Source organism: Phalacrocorax carbo, chromosome Z (genome assembly GCF_963921805.1).
Source record: "Phalacrocorax carbo chromosome Z, bPhaCar2.1, whole genome shotgun sequence".
Taxonomy (NCBI): Eukaryota; Metazoa; Chordata; class Aves; order Suliformes; family Phalacrocoracidae; genus Phalacrocorax; species Phalacrocorax carbo.
This window is the reverse complement of record NC_087548.1, coordinates 55363147-55381279: the sequence shown is the minus strand read 5'-3', so window position 1 is coordinate 55381279 and position 18133 is coordinate 55363147. Positions and strand designations below refer to the sequence as shown.

Sequence of the window (18133 nt, the reverse complement as noted above, 5' to 3'; positions counted from 1 at the left end):
CCTTCCCACACCTGCCCAGTGGGGCAGAAGCCCAGCACCCTATCTCTAACAATGGCAGAGCACCTACAGAACAGTTCTTCGCCTGGCACCTGCCATCAATTCAAGCTGTCAGGGGCTAAGAGACACCCTGAGCCAAAGATGGCACCTGGGACACATATGAGACTCCCTGGTGTGATTATCCTTCATCAATCTGTCTAATCCCTTTGAAACTGTTCACACGTCTTGGTGTCTAGGCATCGTTCATCGAGGCATACTGGACATGAATGTCTCATGTGGATGTGTATCTACCTGCTAAGCCTGTTGCCTGGTAATAATTTTACTGAGGAACCCAACCTTTCCCCTGTTATCAAAAACAGTGATGAGCTGTTCCTGCAGCTCCCTTTCTGCATTAGGCCAGATAAAGCAACAGACATCTAAAATTGTGTTTCAGCCTCCCCATCTTACTTGCAAATGACCTTTCTAACTAGCTAATAAAAGCCTTCATTAAGATTACATTAAATAATTACAGGATTATAGAAAATTGCAAGTCAACATGGAAAATGGAAACCATAGCCTTTCCAAAAACCCTGACAGCTTTTTGCAAGCTTTCAAGTTTACTTGGTAAAGGCAATAGCATCAGTGAACAGACCTCTGAATAGAATGTATGGTAGTAGGAATTTAGAGAAATACAAAACCAACACATCACATTCTGAAGACAGGGAAAACAAAAATGGTAGTCAGTAGACCTGAAAATGTAAATGCAGATGAAAAACAACTGTGTAAGATACTGAAGACCTCTGCAGGGGAAATTCTTTGCCATACAGTATTAAGTGTACATGCCAACGACCCAGAGGGCAAAAAAAACCCCAACAAACCCCAACTCTATCATTAATGGATTTTGCAGATAAAACAAAGGTCAGGGGAGCAAACTAATTACAGTAAGAGAGCAGCAGTGCTGTGTAATCTGGACCTCTTTTTAAAACAAAGACTGTCTGCTGGCTTGCAGTTTGTCTTGGCCAAGGAACAAACAGGGACTGGACCACAACAAGAAAGGTAACACTCCCTCTTTCCTGGGAAGCAGTGAAAAGGAAGAGGGAAGGCCTGGGGAGAGCTGAAGGAACAGTTAATGTAGAAAAAGTGCCCCACTGGGAAAGGCTCAATGGGTTCCCTTTGCTTCATTTAACAAAAAGAACATTAAAGGACAAACTGATTACAGTTACACTACCCACACAAGGTAGAGAAAGTTGCTAGCAGAGGCTTTTTGGCAGAATACAAACCCTAACAAAATCAAACAATTGAAAGCTGAAACTGGGCTGTATTTTTAGTTTGTTGCAGAAAACGAAAAACTAGTCGTCGGAACCACTGCCATGGGACAGAAACACTGTCACTGGGGTGCAGGAGCCAAGTGGGATCCCCGTGGACCAGGGAATCCAGTTTGGGCCAAAAATGAACTGTCCTACCGCTGCTGGATGGGAGGGTGACAGCAGTGCAGTCCAGTTCTTAGAACAGAAAGGAAGCTGTCTTCTACAGCTCTGCAGACACACCCCTTTAGGTTGTCCAGACTGGTTGCAACCTTACTGTCCAAGAGAAAAGCTATCAGCTACAGCCCCACACTTTGGGTTTAGCAATGGGAAATAAGTAGTGAGCCCTCAGGATCAGGCATCAGACAGAGCCACAGCATCAGGCCACCATGACTAATCACTGGCAATCTGCACCAAGACCTGAAAACTTGCAGACCAAAGTTTAGCATGGAGGCACCTGACTGCCCGACCAGCTGAATGAGCCAAGCCCATATCCCTTCCCTGCTCCACACACTTAACTGTTGGTCGAGTTGCTCCAAAAAGCATCGAGCCCAGACATTCTGTGTGCTCCCTCGAGCTGCCTCCGATAACCAGGACCCCTCTCAGCCTGCTGACAAGGCTATGCTCCTCTGCAGCAACAGTACTCTCACCCAAAGCTAGAGGATCTGAAGTGTCACGGAGCGTGTCTGCCAACCAGCCCACCAGCCTAGTGCTGACTTCTCAGAGGACAGCGGGGTATCCCAGTCATGAGCCTTCTCAGAGCAGTGTACACAACTCATCACCCAGCCCTCACTAACTGGGAAAAGGGGAATGTGTGTTGGCATGCTCACATTCTAACACTGGGAGCCAGCCACAGGCAAGGGGTCGCCTGCGGGAGCTGCGAGGAGAGACGAAGCCACATTTACTGCCTGATGTCTTCTGTTTCTGCTGAGCAAAGGGCATTTTTAAAGAGAAAATCCATCTAGTTGATAGGCACGTAGAGTGCAAATGAAAGGAGCTTATAATGGCACATGTGACCAGCGCAAACCAGTGCCACAGCAAAATCCGCAGTTTGGGATTTCAAAGCCCTACTGCAGAGTCCAGGCTGTTTGAAACAAAGTCTCCACCCTTCTGAATGCAGAGACAGCAAATCAGCAACTGAATTCCCTCTTTACTCACAGGGAGAGAAGAACCTTGAACTCCCCAGGTACTTAATAAGATCTTAATTAAACTCTAATTATGACAATAGAAATGCAAAGCCTTAGCTATTTTGGTTCCCACCAGCCAGCCCATTCCCCATCCCTGATGTCTAGACCTGGAGGCTGCAGGTGTGCCTACACACAAACTGGAAACAAAACCAAATCTAGGTCAGACTCCAGCAGCCAAAGATGCAAATAGGATCAATTCAGTTGCTTCAGCTCCAGTTCATGTGCAGAAAACCCTGATGTTCCCATCACCTGAGAAGGGAGGGCTGTTACTCACACATACATCTTGAAGTTACACCCTCAGGGCAGAAGATACAAGCAGGTTACCGCAAGTAGTGTGCCATCCAACTTGTTCAGCAGTGAGTGCTCTGCTCCTCCATCAGCACTTTCACCAAGCAACTGCTTTTCACCTTGCCCCAAGCTTGGATCTGAACTACCCCTCGCAGAGCTCCCAGCATTTGCCTCTCCTTGCTCTTCTTCTCTCCGAGGTTCTCTGTTACTGCAGTTGTCAAAGGTGAGTTTGAAATGGGGTCTTGTGAACAGAAACGTTGCCAGATCTGACCTCATCACTCCGGATATTAAAGATACGCATTATAATTGATTAACTCAATGTAGCAAAAAATCCCTTTTTTTAAAATGAGGAGACTAGCACAATTCTCTCCAATTTCATATCAGATCTTTTGGGCCTAATTTCAGGTCATCACTGCTGTTTCTCTAGCCTCCTTAGGAAGGGAAAAAACCCAAACCAACCAACTCTCTGCTCCACATGTAACAAGGCAGTCATGTCTTGGCTTCCTACTTTCCCCATAAATGTGGGCTGCTTCTAAATGATAGTTTTATACCAGGGGCTATCAAGGGTAGCCTTTTCACCCAAGTGGGTACATAGATTAAGCAAGAAAAATGACGCTGCTGTTACTTAGCAAATACAAGCCTCATGATGTAAGAGTCTACAGCTCGGAGTCCCGTTAGTGCTCCAGAACTTGGAAGAGCGGGGAACCCTTTAGAGAAAAGCAGTAATCTCTCAGCACTTTGTTGCTTGCAGAGGTTGCTCTTTGTGTACACATGTGAACAATTAATATCCTAATTAATGTAAAATGATCAACCCTAGAAGCTTCTGCTTAATTTTCTATCTGCAACTAACTATAGGAGGAAGTGGCTGAAAGATGCAAAAGACAAGACTTTCAAGTGCTCAGTCCCAGAGCTCGAGCCAGGATTTCAGGAGCAGCTGGTCCTTAGTGGCCTTCTGCTTTCTACTGCCACTCAAGCAGCTTTGAAGACTACTTCTGAAGATGTAGCCATGTATTCAGATGCCCACACGTAGGAACAGAGTGCTGCGGCAAGGTCTGGACACAGGAAAGCCACATGGGGAAAACAACTCTCAAATCAAGAACAGCTAACAGGCAATATCTTCCATCAAGTGTCCCAAGCTTGGAGATGTCAAACTGGCCAGCGTCTTGGCTAGGAAGTGGTGATGCCTGGACAGCATTTACACACTCAAGCCTTGGTCCCACGCCTAGGTTTAACACAAGTACAAACTTCTTGTATTCAAGCTCAAACCGGTCTGTGAGAAACACAGCCTGGACACTACTTGAGCATGGCAAAACACAGCTTGTTTATGAGCACATGGCATGGTATGGGCCAAGGCCAGCTCATTTTCTGAACCAATACCAAATTGGTGTTCTTGACACTACAGCTGGAGCCAACAGCAAAGCTGCACAGGCTTTAGGCTGGAGCACTAATGCCTCTAATCCAGCAAACATGTAAGCACATGCATAACTTGAAAGGAACAGATGGGAGGTGTGAGGGACTGACTCCAGTGCTGGAAGTTAGCAATGGCAGACTGTGTATAGCTACAAAGCCTTTTATCTTCTAGAAGCCCAGATGATGCTAGGAATGAGACCTACATCCTTACAGGGTTCTGCAACAAGGGAGGCACTACCCATGAAAGGAGGTGGGGTGGGAGAAAAAAAAAAGTCTTTGAGACAAATTAGGATAGAGCATGAAACAGGAAAGTAAACACCATGGCCCTGGCATGGAGACAGACTAATCTTTCCATACTCCCTAAAGCTGCATAGATCTTGGAACAAGAAAGGAGGATTGAGGAGGCAGTAAAGTATTTCAGAGATTAGGAACACATCATTGTGTACCATATAGAAATGATACTTTTATGGCCTGGCTATGTGAGCAGCCAGCCTGACTTGAGCAAGAACAGAGAGATTTGGCAGGTAAAATAACAGAGCCATTAAACAAAAGATAAAGAGGAAACTGGAACAAAATATAGCCAAAGAAAAAGAGCTCCATGACAGGCAGTGTTAGTTGCTGTATGTATGGGGTTTTTTGTTTATTTTTATTTTTTCCTCTCTCTCTCTCCTCACAAGAAGGAAGTCTCTAGCTTAGGTTTGTCTGCACTTTGCAGGTACTGAGCATTGTGCAACCCCGTGAGGACAATCAATGATAAAGTGTTCCAGACCTTCACTTGCAGTAACATACCCACACCAACCAGACCTTGTACAATAGTATGGATCAAAAGAGGGATCTAGCTAATAACAATGGACTGCTTGTACGTGGCCTGGGAGTCCTCCTCACCAGGTAATACAACCATGTAAGTGAAAGAAAGAAAGAGCAAATTCTATGCAGAAACATGAACTGAAGGCACTGAACTTGCTTCCCTGCCACATAAATTTCTCTGCAAGTCTGCCGCAACAAAAAAAAACATTTCTTGCACAGGATTAGACCATTTGTCATGGGTTTGTGCCCCCATTTTCCCTAGCAGAAGTTTGTAAGTCATTCCTGTGAGTTTGCTCACTTGAAAGGCAAACACAGAAGCGGTCTGATGCTGGGGGTTCCCAAACAGCACAATACCAAAGGAAATCATTTTCCAAGAGCCTATTTCAAAGTCTTTGGTTTATATTAAACATATAATTAACCCAACTGCCTGAACAAACGGAGAAGAGGGCTCTGAAATCAAAGATTTACAGAATTGCCAACCACGAGAGTTCACAAGTCAGGTTCTGAAACAATCATGAAATTGGCTTAGAAACATAAAAACTGTCTGCCTCTGGTTTTCCTTTTCCTTGAGCTGCCTGTACTGGAAATATCGTAGCGGGCATAGGTCAGGGTGTGAATCTGTGGTGCAGCTGCTGCTCCAGGCCTGCTCCCACGAGGGACAGCGTGCTCCTTCCCTCTGGAAGTGGGCAGGTGTGGGAGGAGCCGCAGGTTGCATGATGCGCATGCATGTCTCTACCCACCGTCGGGTGATCACAGGCTGTGATTTTCCTGACTAGAGCTGAGTTTCTTCTGCAGTTCTGGTTACCCTGACCCCCTCAGCTGGGCTCTCACAATAGATGTCACCAGGCTGGGCAACTCTGGATGTCGCAGCTCTGTATCCTTACTCCATGCAACCTCCCAGCTCACGCAGTATTTATTCCACCTGCAAAACTGCACAGCAACAGCCACTCTTTGAAGAAAGATGTGTGAAGGCCTAAAGTAAGTGTCAACAGTTGCATGAGCTTAATGGGGACATGATTTACAACCTATATTTCTAGCAACCTACATTTTTCAGCTTCCCTACCACTGTCTTACAAGGCAGTGGAGAAAGCACATGGGCCCCCCACCATGCTAAACCAGTGGGGGAGTGTCAGCAAAAGAAAAACACACGCAATAAAGTTAATAAAGCCTCAACCAGATGAGAGGTGGAGGAAATGGGACTTCCCAGCCAATTCCTAGGGTGGCTGTGAGCAAAGAGTGACAGCACAAGGAAAGAGCAACAGATGCTGCTCCCTGGTGTACTTAGTTCAGAGAGGATTGCCCGTGACCGCCCTACCCAATGCATGGACAACACAGAGGTTTGCCTGGTGTGAGTGACACCACATCAACAACTGTGCTAAAGTCCAGCTGGTTTGGAAACACAAAGGCACTTGCACAACGGCCTGCACTAGCCTGTGGAGCTCCCTGCAGGAAGCTGTGCTGTGCTGACCCTCACCTGGTCTCACATGAAGGGAAAAAAACCCAACCAACCAAACAAAAAAACCCCAAACCACAAAACCCCCACAAAAATCCCCCAGAAACCACAAAACCAAAAAAAACCACCCCACTTTTCCCAATGCAGAGGATGGGCTGCTATTTCCGAGGACACTGAGAGGTCCACTGGAATACTTTCCCAACCAACGGTTACTTCTCACCTTTATGCACAGCACCTCTGCTTCCCCCAAGTGATCACACCTTTCTTCGTAACCAGCTATTTCAAAAGCAAGTTCAGACACTGAGCCCCAGCCTGCCCTGGGCTCCTGCAGGTCAGCCCAGCCAGGGTCAGACGGGAGACATCCAAAGTTCCAGTAGGTGAAGCCTGCACAAGAAATAAGAGAGGGGTCTCCCTAGGCCAGGTCTAAACCAATTTAGGATGTGGCCTTGACTCCTACAGCTAGCAAGCTCTCCTGAGGGCACAGGCTGCAAGGAGAAAACGTGAACCTCTGGGCAGAGAGCACCAACCCCTCGCTCTAGCCTGTGCTCTTGCTGCTGGGATATCCACCCAAGCAGCCAGCCTGGCACCCTGCACACCACTCTGTCTCACCTGGGAGAAGTTCAGCCCATTGAGCGGGTGGCACTGCTCCTCCACTTTTTCCACAGCACCTGTTTGCTTCCTCAGCCGCTCTGCTTCCTGGGCCAGGTATAGATCCAGGACAGGCACGCCTCGCGACTTGACGTCAACCTCTGTCAATGAGTTCACCATCAGCATCACCCACACTGGCCTCTTCCGCTCCCAGTTGCCAGCAATGGCGTTGAAGAGGTAGTCTGCATACAGCCCTTTGCCCCGCTGGTCTGGGGTCATCCAGGATGGCATCATGAGCTTGACGTACTCCAGGTGCCGCTTGAGCCGGCGGTAGATGTCACGGGGCAGTACGTCCTGGAGGTTCTCCCCCTGTGGCAGGAGCTGGCAACTGGTGAGAGCTGAGATGGTATAGGGGTCAGTGAGGTCCAGCTCGAAGTACACGATGTGGCTCTGCTGGAAGGCCTTCTTGGAGTTCTCTGGGATGAAATCCCAGACGCGTGTGTATGGGACATGAATGGTACCAAAGAAGTAAGATGGGGGATCTCTCTTGATGGTCCATAGGAAGGAGTTCAGCTCGCTTTGCTGGGGGAGAGGGAGACACAGCTGAGTAAGTACAGACATTCACACCAGGCCACTGCAGTACAGGGCTTAAGGAAAACATGGTGCCAAGCCAGCAGGTCACCTGGCTCAGCAGCTTGCCAGCATGGACTTCTCCTAAAGCAGTTTTGCTCACACACAGTCCTCTTTGACCATACTTTTTCTCAGGTCTTGAGGTCAAAATTCAATTTTCATTAGTTAAAAACACAAGCAGATTGGCCCTGGCTTTCTCCTCCTGAAAGGTAATGCTTGATTTTCTCAACAGTAATACCACCCCAGCTCACCATCTGGGTATCTGCCAAGACACGGAGAAGAACACAGCCAAAGCAGGCCATGCTACAGACAAGATGCTTATCCAGCTTCCAGTTTTTATCGAGTCAAAAGCTGACATCACTTTCCTGAAGCAGACCAGGACAGTAGGGTTTCAATCACCTTCACCTTGACACCTCTCACTTCAGCACAGCAAGGCACCTTTCGTCAAAGAAACTGCTGTGACATTTAGTCAGAAGGTGCCACAGCATCTTAGGAGAACTTCCTGCTCTGAGCGAGACACTAAAACAAGCAACACAAAACACAGCTGGCAGGCAGAATTGCTGGAGCAGGCAGAAATAGTTTTACAGGGATGTAGCACATGACAGACAGACACACAGTCAAGACGCCTCCTGGCCCAGTTCTCCTCCTTCTTAAGGAATACAGAAACATATGCAACACCTTAGAAAGTCAGGGAATAAATTCTGCCTGCCAAACTCAGCCTATGGTTCCAGGGCATACTCTTTTAAATGCAGAGGAGGAAAAAGCTTCTTTCTTTAGATTTTAAAATCTTTTAAAAACTACAGCCATCAGCAAGTCAGAATCAGACTTTAAGTTTGTTCCGCTGCAAAATGTGCTTCACAGAATCCCCAGGATAACTAGAGTGCAGAGCTGTGCTCAAGCCCTATGGAGTCCTGCAGGACAGGACAACAGATGCCACAAAATGGATCCCGCCTGGATCCTGCCATCACCTACAGCATGCACCCTGCTGGTGCAGTGGTCCTTACTAGAGTGATGGACACAGCTTCTATTTGTCTGTGCAGACACGAAGAGGTAGCCTTTGCATGTCTAAGGAGGAGGACAGGCTTCCAGATGCACTCAAACATCTGGTCAGCCTTTAGCCAGCAGATAACTCTAAGCTCAGCTCTGAGCCTAAGCGTGCATGTGTGCTGATCTAAGAAGCCTGTCTGACTGCCAAATGCAGAACAGGCTGCTTGGAGGAATTTATTGGAAGCACATTGCCTATACATTTCTAATACTAAAGTCCCAGGGTCAGAAAGGTTAATCTTAAAGACTGCTCTGTAATGAGTCATCCCAGACAACCTTCTCCAGCAGCTCTCTGTCAAACCAAGGCCACAGATCAGGCAACACTTCAGCAAAGCGCTATCACCAGTCCAGCTTACCACCATGGACTGATGAACCAAGTATATTCCAAAGAGCTCTTCAGACATTTATACAGCATGCCAAGAGTCTGAATGATACATCAGACCTTGGTAACAACATGCTACAACTCTGGATCCTATAGGACAGTCCTGAAATGCACTCCTGAATTACAGACCATAAAAACTCCCTTTTAGGCCATGGAAAGAAGAAAGAACAAATATGATGCAACACCGAAAGGTATAGAAGATACAGGGCAACAGATGATGAATACAAATCTGGCACAGACCCAGGAAGAACGCAGGAAAATGAATATGCAAAGTAAAACAAGACGGAAAACAAGCCAGGGCTCCCTCCTGTCATTAGTCAGGAGGGAAAAATGGAAGGACACACCACTGTGGTGAGAAATTAACTGGAAGTAGTGATCAGACAGCAAGGAAGAAGGACCAGAACTGCTGCTTTCTGTCTGCAAGCAAGTAAAAAGACAAAAAAGGCACTGCGACAGGTATGATGTTGGGAGGTCAACACTCCTCTTTGCACACGCATGATCTTGTACATGGCAGTATACAAGAACAGCCATGACTGCAAGGAATCATAAGGAACAACTGGTCACCAGCCAGCTTAAAACTTCAGTTCCTGAATAAACCCAGCCAGAAGGCTCAAGCCCAGACTGATGGTACCAGGCTTCAACATGGATCTTCAGCACTGCTCCAGACTACTGCACACAGGCCAACTAGAAACATGTTTGGCATTGCACTCTCAATTTTGTTTTGCTCTGCAAATCCCCCCGGCTTTCACAATCTGCTTCTGAAAGCAGAATAATACTACCAACCATTAGCAGTACCACTGAGGAAATCACAGGCCACCAGGCAGAGAGTAAATAAAGTCTTCCTTTATTCAGAATTCCTTCCTCTGCATGTTTCTGAATATCCCTTCCTGCAGCACAGGCAGAATAAAGCAGGCTAAGACCTAGCAAAACTTCTCACACAATCCTAGAGACTGAGACCTTACAAAAGCAGAGTGGCTGGGCACTCTTCCTGGCACTTCCATACCAACAAGAGCACTTGGCAACTTGGCAACCCACCCTGAGTGCCATTCAGACCTCCCTTCTCAGAACTAGCTTGAGGGGCTGGAGAACAGCCTCAGTTTCCCACCATTGATAGGAAACCTCCCCAGATGCTGCAGAGCCAGTTTCTGGGCACCAGCAGTTAGGTACCATCCCAGTGGGAGCTCAAAAAGCTCACTTTCCCTCAAAAGGCAGCATTACAGCTGCTTGGGACACGCTAGTGCCTCACACTCCTTTGGCATCTACTTTTCCTTCACGAGGTGGAGACTGGAGTCCCAGCACTTCCCTGCCTCCATGCCAGACCCCTGCAAACAGCCCAGTACTGCTTCATGTGAGAGGGGACGGGGCAAAGTCCTTGGTGTGCCTGAGCAGGACTGTGCTTCCCCTGCTGTACCTTCTGGCACTCTCACGTTCCTTGTGCACCTCCTGGAGCTCACACATGTTTCACTGCAGCTTCGGAGAGGGAAAAGCAAGAGTATAATCTCTCTCAAAGACCGTAAAAGGGGAGCCGTTAAACAGTGCTCTAGGTGGCTGTGAGATAGCACATGAGCGGTGCCGAGGCTTGTTTAGCATCACAGGACATGCCATCACTGGCAGCGCCTCTCTCTCACCTCACTTCCCTGAAAGCATGCAGAAGATAAAGGTGCTAGAACCCAATTTTCCTTTGCAGTAGGACCCTTCCACATAGCAGTTACAACAGAAAGAGGTGCTTTAAAACCAGCAGCATAAATTACAGTCACAGTGGTGTCCTGGAGGCTTAAGAGAGCTGGGTTATACAGCTCTAGGTATTTCAGCAGAGTAAACAAAAAGTCAGGTTCACATATAGATCAAGATACATATTTCCATATCAACTCTCTAATTTATGGGTGGTATTCAATGCATTACATGTGATGGCAAAAACTAGGAGCAAGGGCGGAAAAATGAAGCGGCAGCCTAAGGAAGAGAGTGGTAGTCTCACACAAGAACACAGGTCTCTGAACTTGCTGCTGCACCAAGATCTGAAACAGTGTCATGCTAGCCTCACCACACCTCCCTGTGCCTCTAGTTTAACCTCCCACTACATAGTCGCACATCAAGGTATTTCTGAATGCTCAGCACTATGGCACAGTGCCTTCCCCTTACCTCACCTCCCCAGGTGAGCAATAGCTGGCTGTGAACTGATTGATGGTATCAGCCCAGCCAAAAAATTGCTTGGAACAAAAAAAGGAGAAAGGCTTTTCCTCAGCCATCCAGGCAAATGAGGGAGAAGGAAAAGGACTTGCTCAAGCTGACACTGTCACAGAGACAACACGCTGGGACCTATGGGATCCACTCCCTGCCATGAGACTAGGAAAGCCTCCCTTCCCAACAAGGGCTGCACAGGGGAGGAACTCCACTGCCCGCCATGAGATGCAATGGGAGCATATAAGGCCAGACAATGCTTCCCCAAAATGAGTGGACAACAGTGCTCAGCATTGCAGAAATCCTGGAAAAGTATGGTGCACATCGAGGGTTTTTCCTCATGAGCAGAGGAAGTGTCTCAGCAGGAACAAAAAATCCTTGAGGAAAGGGAGAGTAAAGTGAGGTACTTCACATCAGTAGCTGAAACCAGAGCATGCTAGTCCCATATCCCAACATCTGCCCTCTAATCACATAGCTGGTTGTAGACAGGTGGCACTGGAAACTCCCATGACCTCCTGCCTTTCTTCTACCTGCTTCAGCAGAGCACACACTTTGACTGAGAGGTATTTCCATTATCTTTCCAATAGTTTTTTTTTTTTTTTCAGATTTCAAATATACTAAGCCTTAGATTATGTTCATTTTAACTATCTCCAGCAGCTTGCTTTTCCAGCAGGATTTATAGATCCACCATAGGATGAAACCTGTAGTCTTCAAATACACAAATACTACTGTGTTTGTCAGACATCATTCATCATTTCAGGTGAAGCAGCAATGACTCTGCTGGCAGAGTGGTGCCAAAAAGGATCAGAGAGAATGTCATCTTTCTTCTGAGAAACTAGCTAAAATTGGGCCAAAGGATGTACCAACTGTCAAGAGTAAAATTTTGGTAAACATCCAGAAAATAATGGAGCAAAAACCAGGGGTAACAAAGAATGCATCTAGTGGCAGCACTCTCAATGTCTAGAGGAGCAAGGGGGTTTAAAAAAACAAAAAAATTCAACAGAGAACGTTGTGGTGATATGGGGAACAGAGGCTCAGAGGGAAGGAAAGCTGCTGTACAAAGACTGAGGAACTGTATGTGCACTCCAGACATGGGAAACCTACACCTTGCCTGCTTCCTTCTGCATTCACTTCTGCTTCCTTCCATCTTCCGTCTGTATATGTAGAACATACATTTTCCACCACAAAGTGTATAACTCACAGTGCAGGTAGGTGTCCTCTGTGGCTTCAGTGTAACCCTCATACTTACCACTCATCTCCTGAACCTCAGCCCAGGATTGCACTGTTTCTCAATCCACAATATTCTCTTAAATTTTTTTGCTTCCTACAGAAGCCAGAGTATGTGGCATGCAACATTTCACCCAGGCAGGCAGCCTTATAACCCTCCCTATATGGCTTTCTCCCTCCCTCTTATCTATCCTGGTGTCAAATCTTGCAATGCTTATTTATACCTAATTGAGGCAAAGACTGTGCCTTTACTCACCACATAAAGTGCCCATGTATCTACGGTAATGCATACAGAAATGCGAGGCACATTTTTAACAGTCATTCTCTTCAGCTTTTGCCTACCTGCACTACTGACACTCTCAAACTCAGCTTAAGACTGTAAGCAGAACTTGCCTGGGATAAACACTGCACTGGCTACAACTATTATAAGAACACACATTCAGTCTCTGTTTGCCAGAAATGAAAAATAAAAGTCAAATTTTTAACTAAAAAGCCAAGGGTTGAGAGCAGACAGATTATGTGCTCTGCTGAAGTGCATATATAGAGAAAGGTAGCCCTTTAAATTAACTGGCACCCTATCAGGAGCAACGCATCATAAAATACTAACCAGCTACAACCACAAGCATTCTGCTATTAATTCCTGGATTCAGGCTTTAAATTTACCAATACTCTCCAATGTTAAGCAAAAAGAAAGCACCACCAGACCACGTTACTTAGTAACTGGAATATAACCCAAAGGATCCCAGCATACTTTATTTTTTTTTAACTGTTTTCAAAGCCTTTCTTTTTTTCCTATTAAAAAAAGGATGGGCCATAATATTGGTTGCAGCTTTAACTATATTTTGGAGTGATGATGTGAAAGCCTTCTGAAGTATTGTATGTTAATTCCTTAAAATAGCAGCTTTTCTCTTTCAGGCATCAACGCACGTATTTCTTTCATGACAGAAGCTTTAGGCAACCTGACAAAAAGAAGAAAGGTATACCTATAATCTAGAGAGGTAAGAAAAGAGTCCCCATAAAGAATTAAGGTAAAACCAAACAAAAAAAGCATTCCCTGATGATGCAGGGTTAGGGAAGAATACTTTTTCCCCAAGGGGCTGATGTAAAAATTTATAAGGATACACTCATCAGCTCTGCAAATAAGGCAGATGCTGAAATTCCTAGGCAGTGTGGCTACCGCCACCATCCTAATGACCCTAGAAAACAGCCTGCAAATACCAGAACTACAGGTGGTCTCACATTTTAATGACATAATAATCAGCAGATAATGAGATATCATTAACACACTTCACCTCCAGTTTTGCTGGTAACTGGCAGAAGTCCAGTCAACAGCTCCTGAAGAAAACTCCCTGTGCGCCCCACCAAATTAGTGCATTGCCCATTTCCACAAGCGCGGCTTCTGCTGCTCAGGCTGTCCCCTTCCTTGTTCTTGCTCTCACTAGCTCCTTGCAGTAGATTCACACCAGCCCACAGCTTTTGCATTTCATGGCCTTGAGGGGAAGGCGGCACCCACTCGAGAGGCTTGACCTGGATTTACGGCTGTGTCATGGCTAGCCACCTAGAAATCCAGCTGACAAACTGGTTCCAGGCATGATCAAATTGGGGGAGGGTGCCTTGCCAAGGTACAGTTAAGCTCTGACTAACCCAGGCTCAGGCTGACACCTCTAGTGAGGTACATGTAGCTTGGCATATGGTTGAACTGGCAGTGCCCTAAATCCTAGGAGGAGACATCTCAGCCTCCATGGCTGCAGGGGGGGCCACACGCTCAGCTGGAGACAGCAAGGCCCCTAGACCAGGGGCTACATGTAGGTGCACGTGCAGGTGAGAGGGAGAAGAAAGGTCACAGACCAGACCTTCCTCACACCTATCCTTGCACACCTACCCCACAGTGAGCCCAGGGTGGCTTTGGCACCTCCCCAGCGCTGCAGGTCTGCACTTTCTTATCGGGGCTTCCAGTTCCCGTAACAGCTGTGCTGGAGGAGGTAACCCTGCCCGGGGCAGGACATGAACACAGATGGTGAGATACACGTCCCAGGAGCGGCTCGGGCACACAGCACCTCTGGTCAGGCGGCTTCCACGTCCAAGCAGACGCCGTCAGACAACACAAGGGTCTGTTAACACTAACACCAATGTTAACACAAAGTAAGTTCAAGAAGGCTCTTCCTACACTATTATTGGTAACTTTTATCTTAGAAACTTCAGCGAGAACTGCTTTTTACAGTGTCTGATTTTTCATGGAAATGACACCCTGCTCGCAAGCTTCACACTGTCCAGAACATCATCTGTAACCTGCAGCAGGGACCCTCAGCAGCCCTTACCACCCACCGAAACCAGGTCAGCTCACGCTACTCCTGGTGACTACAGTCTGGCTGATGAGGTTAGAGGACGAACAAAACCTAAAACAACTTATAACCGAATTTCCCCTTCAGGGGCACGGCCATTTGCTGGTCCGAACCTGCTCCACCACACGCGGCGTTCGGCTGCAGGGCAGGAGGCTACCCGCAGCGAGGGATGCCGGCAGCAAGTCCCTGCAGGCGAGCCTGTCCGGCTGCGGCCCGCGTAGCTCGTCCCGCTCAGCGCGGGCAAAAAGCCCCGCTGGGGCTCACCCCGGCGCCTTCCTCCTCCGCCACGCTGCCCCGCCAGCACCCAGCCGCGGTCGCCCCACCTGGAGCGGAGCCCCAGGACACTACCCTTCCCTCCCGGCCCGCTCCCTCGACCCCTCCCGCCAGCCACCCGCGCCCAGGCGCGCACCGACGGAGCTCCGCACGCCACGCCCGCCGCCGAGCGGGCTGAGCCGCGGCCGGGGCGGCCCCGCGCACCCCACCCTCTCGCCGCCGCCCCCCGAGGGGGAGAACGGCCGCGCCGTGACCCCCAACCCGCCCCACGCCAGTCACGCGGGGCCGCGTCAGCCCTGCGCTGCTGGCGCCGGCGGCTGGTGGGGTGCAGCGGGGGGCCGTGCGGTGCGGCGGGGTGCGGCAGAGACACCCCCCCCCCGCCCCGCGCCGGCACTTACCTTTCCGCGGATCGGGCAGGCGGCGGCGGGGCCGCGGCTCTGCCGCGCTCTGGCCAGCAGGAGGAGGGAGCCCTGCAGCAGGCAAAGCCAGCCGGGGTGCACCATCCCTGCTCGCTCCCAGACTTGGCACAATTTGGAAACGGCTTCCCTTTTTTTTATCCCCCGCCTCCCCCTTCTTCTTCTATTCTACACCTTTTTTTTTTTTTTATCCCCCCTTTGCTTTTTTCCCTTCTTTTTTTTTTCTTTTTTTTTTTTTTTTTTTCTGGCCGGTTGACCCAATCGCCCTCACAGAGGCGGCCCCGTCCCCTGGCCAAGCGCTCCAGCCGCTGCCCCCTCCTCTTAAAGGTTCCCGTGCCGGGCGGGGGGAGGAAGGGGAGGGCGCGGGGCCCGCCGCACCGGGGGCGGGCGATGGGGTGGCAGCGGGGGGTCCCCTCGGGCCCCGCCGCTGCCGTCTGCTTCAGCCAGACGGCAGAGGGGCCGGCGGGAGCCGCGCATAGCGGCGAGACCCCGGCCCGGCCCCCCGCCCCAGCAGCCGCCGGGGCGCCCCGGCGCGCCCGGGGCCCGCAGGAGGCGCAGCGCCTCCGGCCCTGCCCGCCCGCTGCCCTGCCGGGCCCTACTTCCCTGCTCCCGCCTGCCAGTCTCTGCCCAGCATGCAGCTCTCCTGAAGTGCTTATAAAATGCAATATTGTGATTCTTCCCAAGGCTCTTCATTGCCCGTCAACTTCAGATTGAGGACTGCTACGTTTGACTGCCTCTTGTTTGAGGATGCCTGTGCCGACATTGTGTGTCCAGGTGCTTTACGCAAGCAGTGTGATCTATTTAAGATCAAAAATGCACTGAAGAACATATCAACATCTTTGTAAAATTCAGTCATATTTTCTGGGGAGACTGATATTTAAAACCTTACAAAAATCCATGCTATTAATCACAGTCTTAAAAATATTGAGCAAAGCCAGAAATACGCCAGCTTTTAGTCCAGTGCAAAATAAAAGAGTGAACTTCCATAGCTCTCAAAATATTCATAATAAGATCTTCCCAATAATTTTAATATGCATGCATAATTCACATATAGCAAAACTTAGCACTTTTAGGGCTTAAGCTAAAAAAACCTTTACCATTGCCCACCATAGTGTATGGTGTTATCGCATGGTATCTTCCCTCCTGTGCCATCCCCAGTTGCTTTAATTAAGGACTTCCAACACAGAAGAAGCCAAAATCTGTTCCAGATATAAATAAAAAGACAGCAGAGGCTGCGGAAAGGCAAAAAAGCTATGCCACTGTGAACCAGCATCTGCTTGTTTAAGTAGCAGAATAAGGTGTTGCTCTTAATGCATACCTTTCTCCACAGTGCATTTCTCTTCCTTTTCTCAGCGTTCAGTAATAGTGTTTTTACCATTTCTACTTCAGTAGTCACCATTATGCTCACTGTCCCGTGGTGATGGATGGGGATGCTTCTGCCTTTTTTTTAATAGCTAGTGGACCTGACCTACCTCTGGGCTGGGTACACTGGGAGCACAAAGATGGTCTTAAAAGACCACTATAATTTCTTTATAATGTTGACCATTCCTTCTGAAGCTCTGTGTGTGAAAACACCATGCACAAAGCAACAGGCAAGCTGCAGACCAATTGTTTCAGGCTCTTTGCAGACTCAGATAGTAATTGTTTCTTTAGTTTTACCCTGTTCTTACTTTTAAACTAATCTTTTCCAATCCCAGAGATCCAAATCTCTGTCTCTAAAGTTAAATTCTCATTCAGAGTTAACGGCAAACTCCCCACCATCTCAGAGAAAGTGAAGCTGCCATTCTTTACTTTTGCTAGGAAAGCCTAGTTTTGTGGTGCAAAGTAACTGCCTCCAGAAGAAGGTAGCCGGAGCCAAAACCCTTCATTGCCTTGCCTTCTGTAACGAATACTGTGGATTTCCATGAGGAGAATGACATTGGCAATATATGAAGTGCATCTTCTTTTGGTAGGTCATGCCAACCATTTAGATCAAAAAAACATTATCTGACAAAGAATATGGCATTTATGCAATATAAAGTAGTTATAATCCCTAACTATTTTAATTATTATTCCTGTTTTACAGCAGGGAAAAATACTACCTGCAATTTGTCAATGCACTAGATATTCCTATACCTATCAAAGGGAGAATTGAGGATGGGACATCTTTCTTCATCATCCTCTCAAAAAAAAATAATCCTTGATTCAATACCACCGGTTCAAATAGCGAGTTTGCCCACCAGTCAGAGACAGTTAAGGAGCTTTTCCAAACAAACACCACTTTTAGCAGCCAGGTGCAAAACATAGCAACAACTCTTTCCTGCCATGGAATGCAGTAAGCCACACCCACATTTGGTTGTATGTATTTCTGGGCATGGAAGCCAGATAGCATTCATACAATATCTAGATCAAACTATAGAGAATAAGAATAAATCCTTCATGACTCAGAGATGTGCTGGCAGACTGATTAGGTACCTTCTCAGTGACCATTTTTATTACCTTTTGGCTCTAAAGCAGCAAAATACATAATAACACTTCCTGAAACACAGAGCTTGCAGGCATACGGGCAATGCAGATTAAGATGCTGCTTGGCTTTATTTTTGAATTGGTGGGAAATGCATTCTTTGTGGTGAATTGCTGATGGAAAAT

General features: G+C 47.8%; 1 protein-coding gene across 1 annotated transcript in view; it reads right to left on the bottom strand.

Annotated features, from left to right (window-relative positions):
* The window catches only part of TRABD2A (TraB domain containing 2A), an 84323-nt gene extending 68615 nt beyond the window's left edge, over window positions 1–15708 (bottom strand). The window contains exons 1-2 of the mRNA XM_064438101.1: window positions 15488–15708; window positions 7035–7595 (exon numbers count right to left, since the gene is read on the bottom strand). Coding sequence (XP_064294171.1) covers window positions 7035–7595; window positions 15488–15592 — 666 coding nt within the window. The 5' untranslated portion in view covers window positions 15593–15708. The remainder of the gene's footprint in view (window positions 1–7034; window positions 7596–15487) is intronic.
* Between the last annotated feature and the right edge of the window lie 2425 nt (window positions 15709–18133).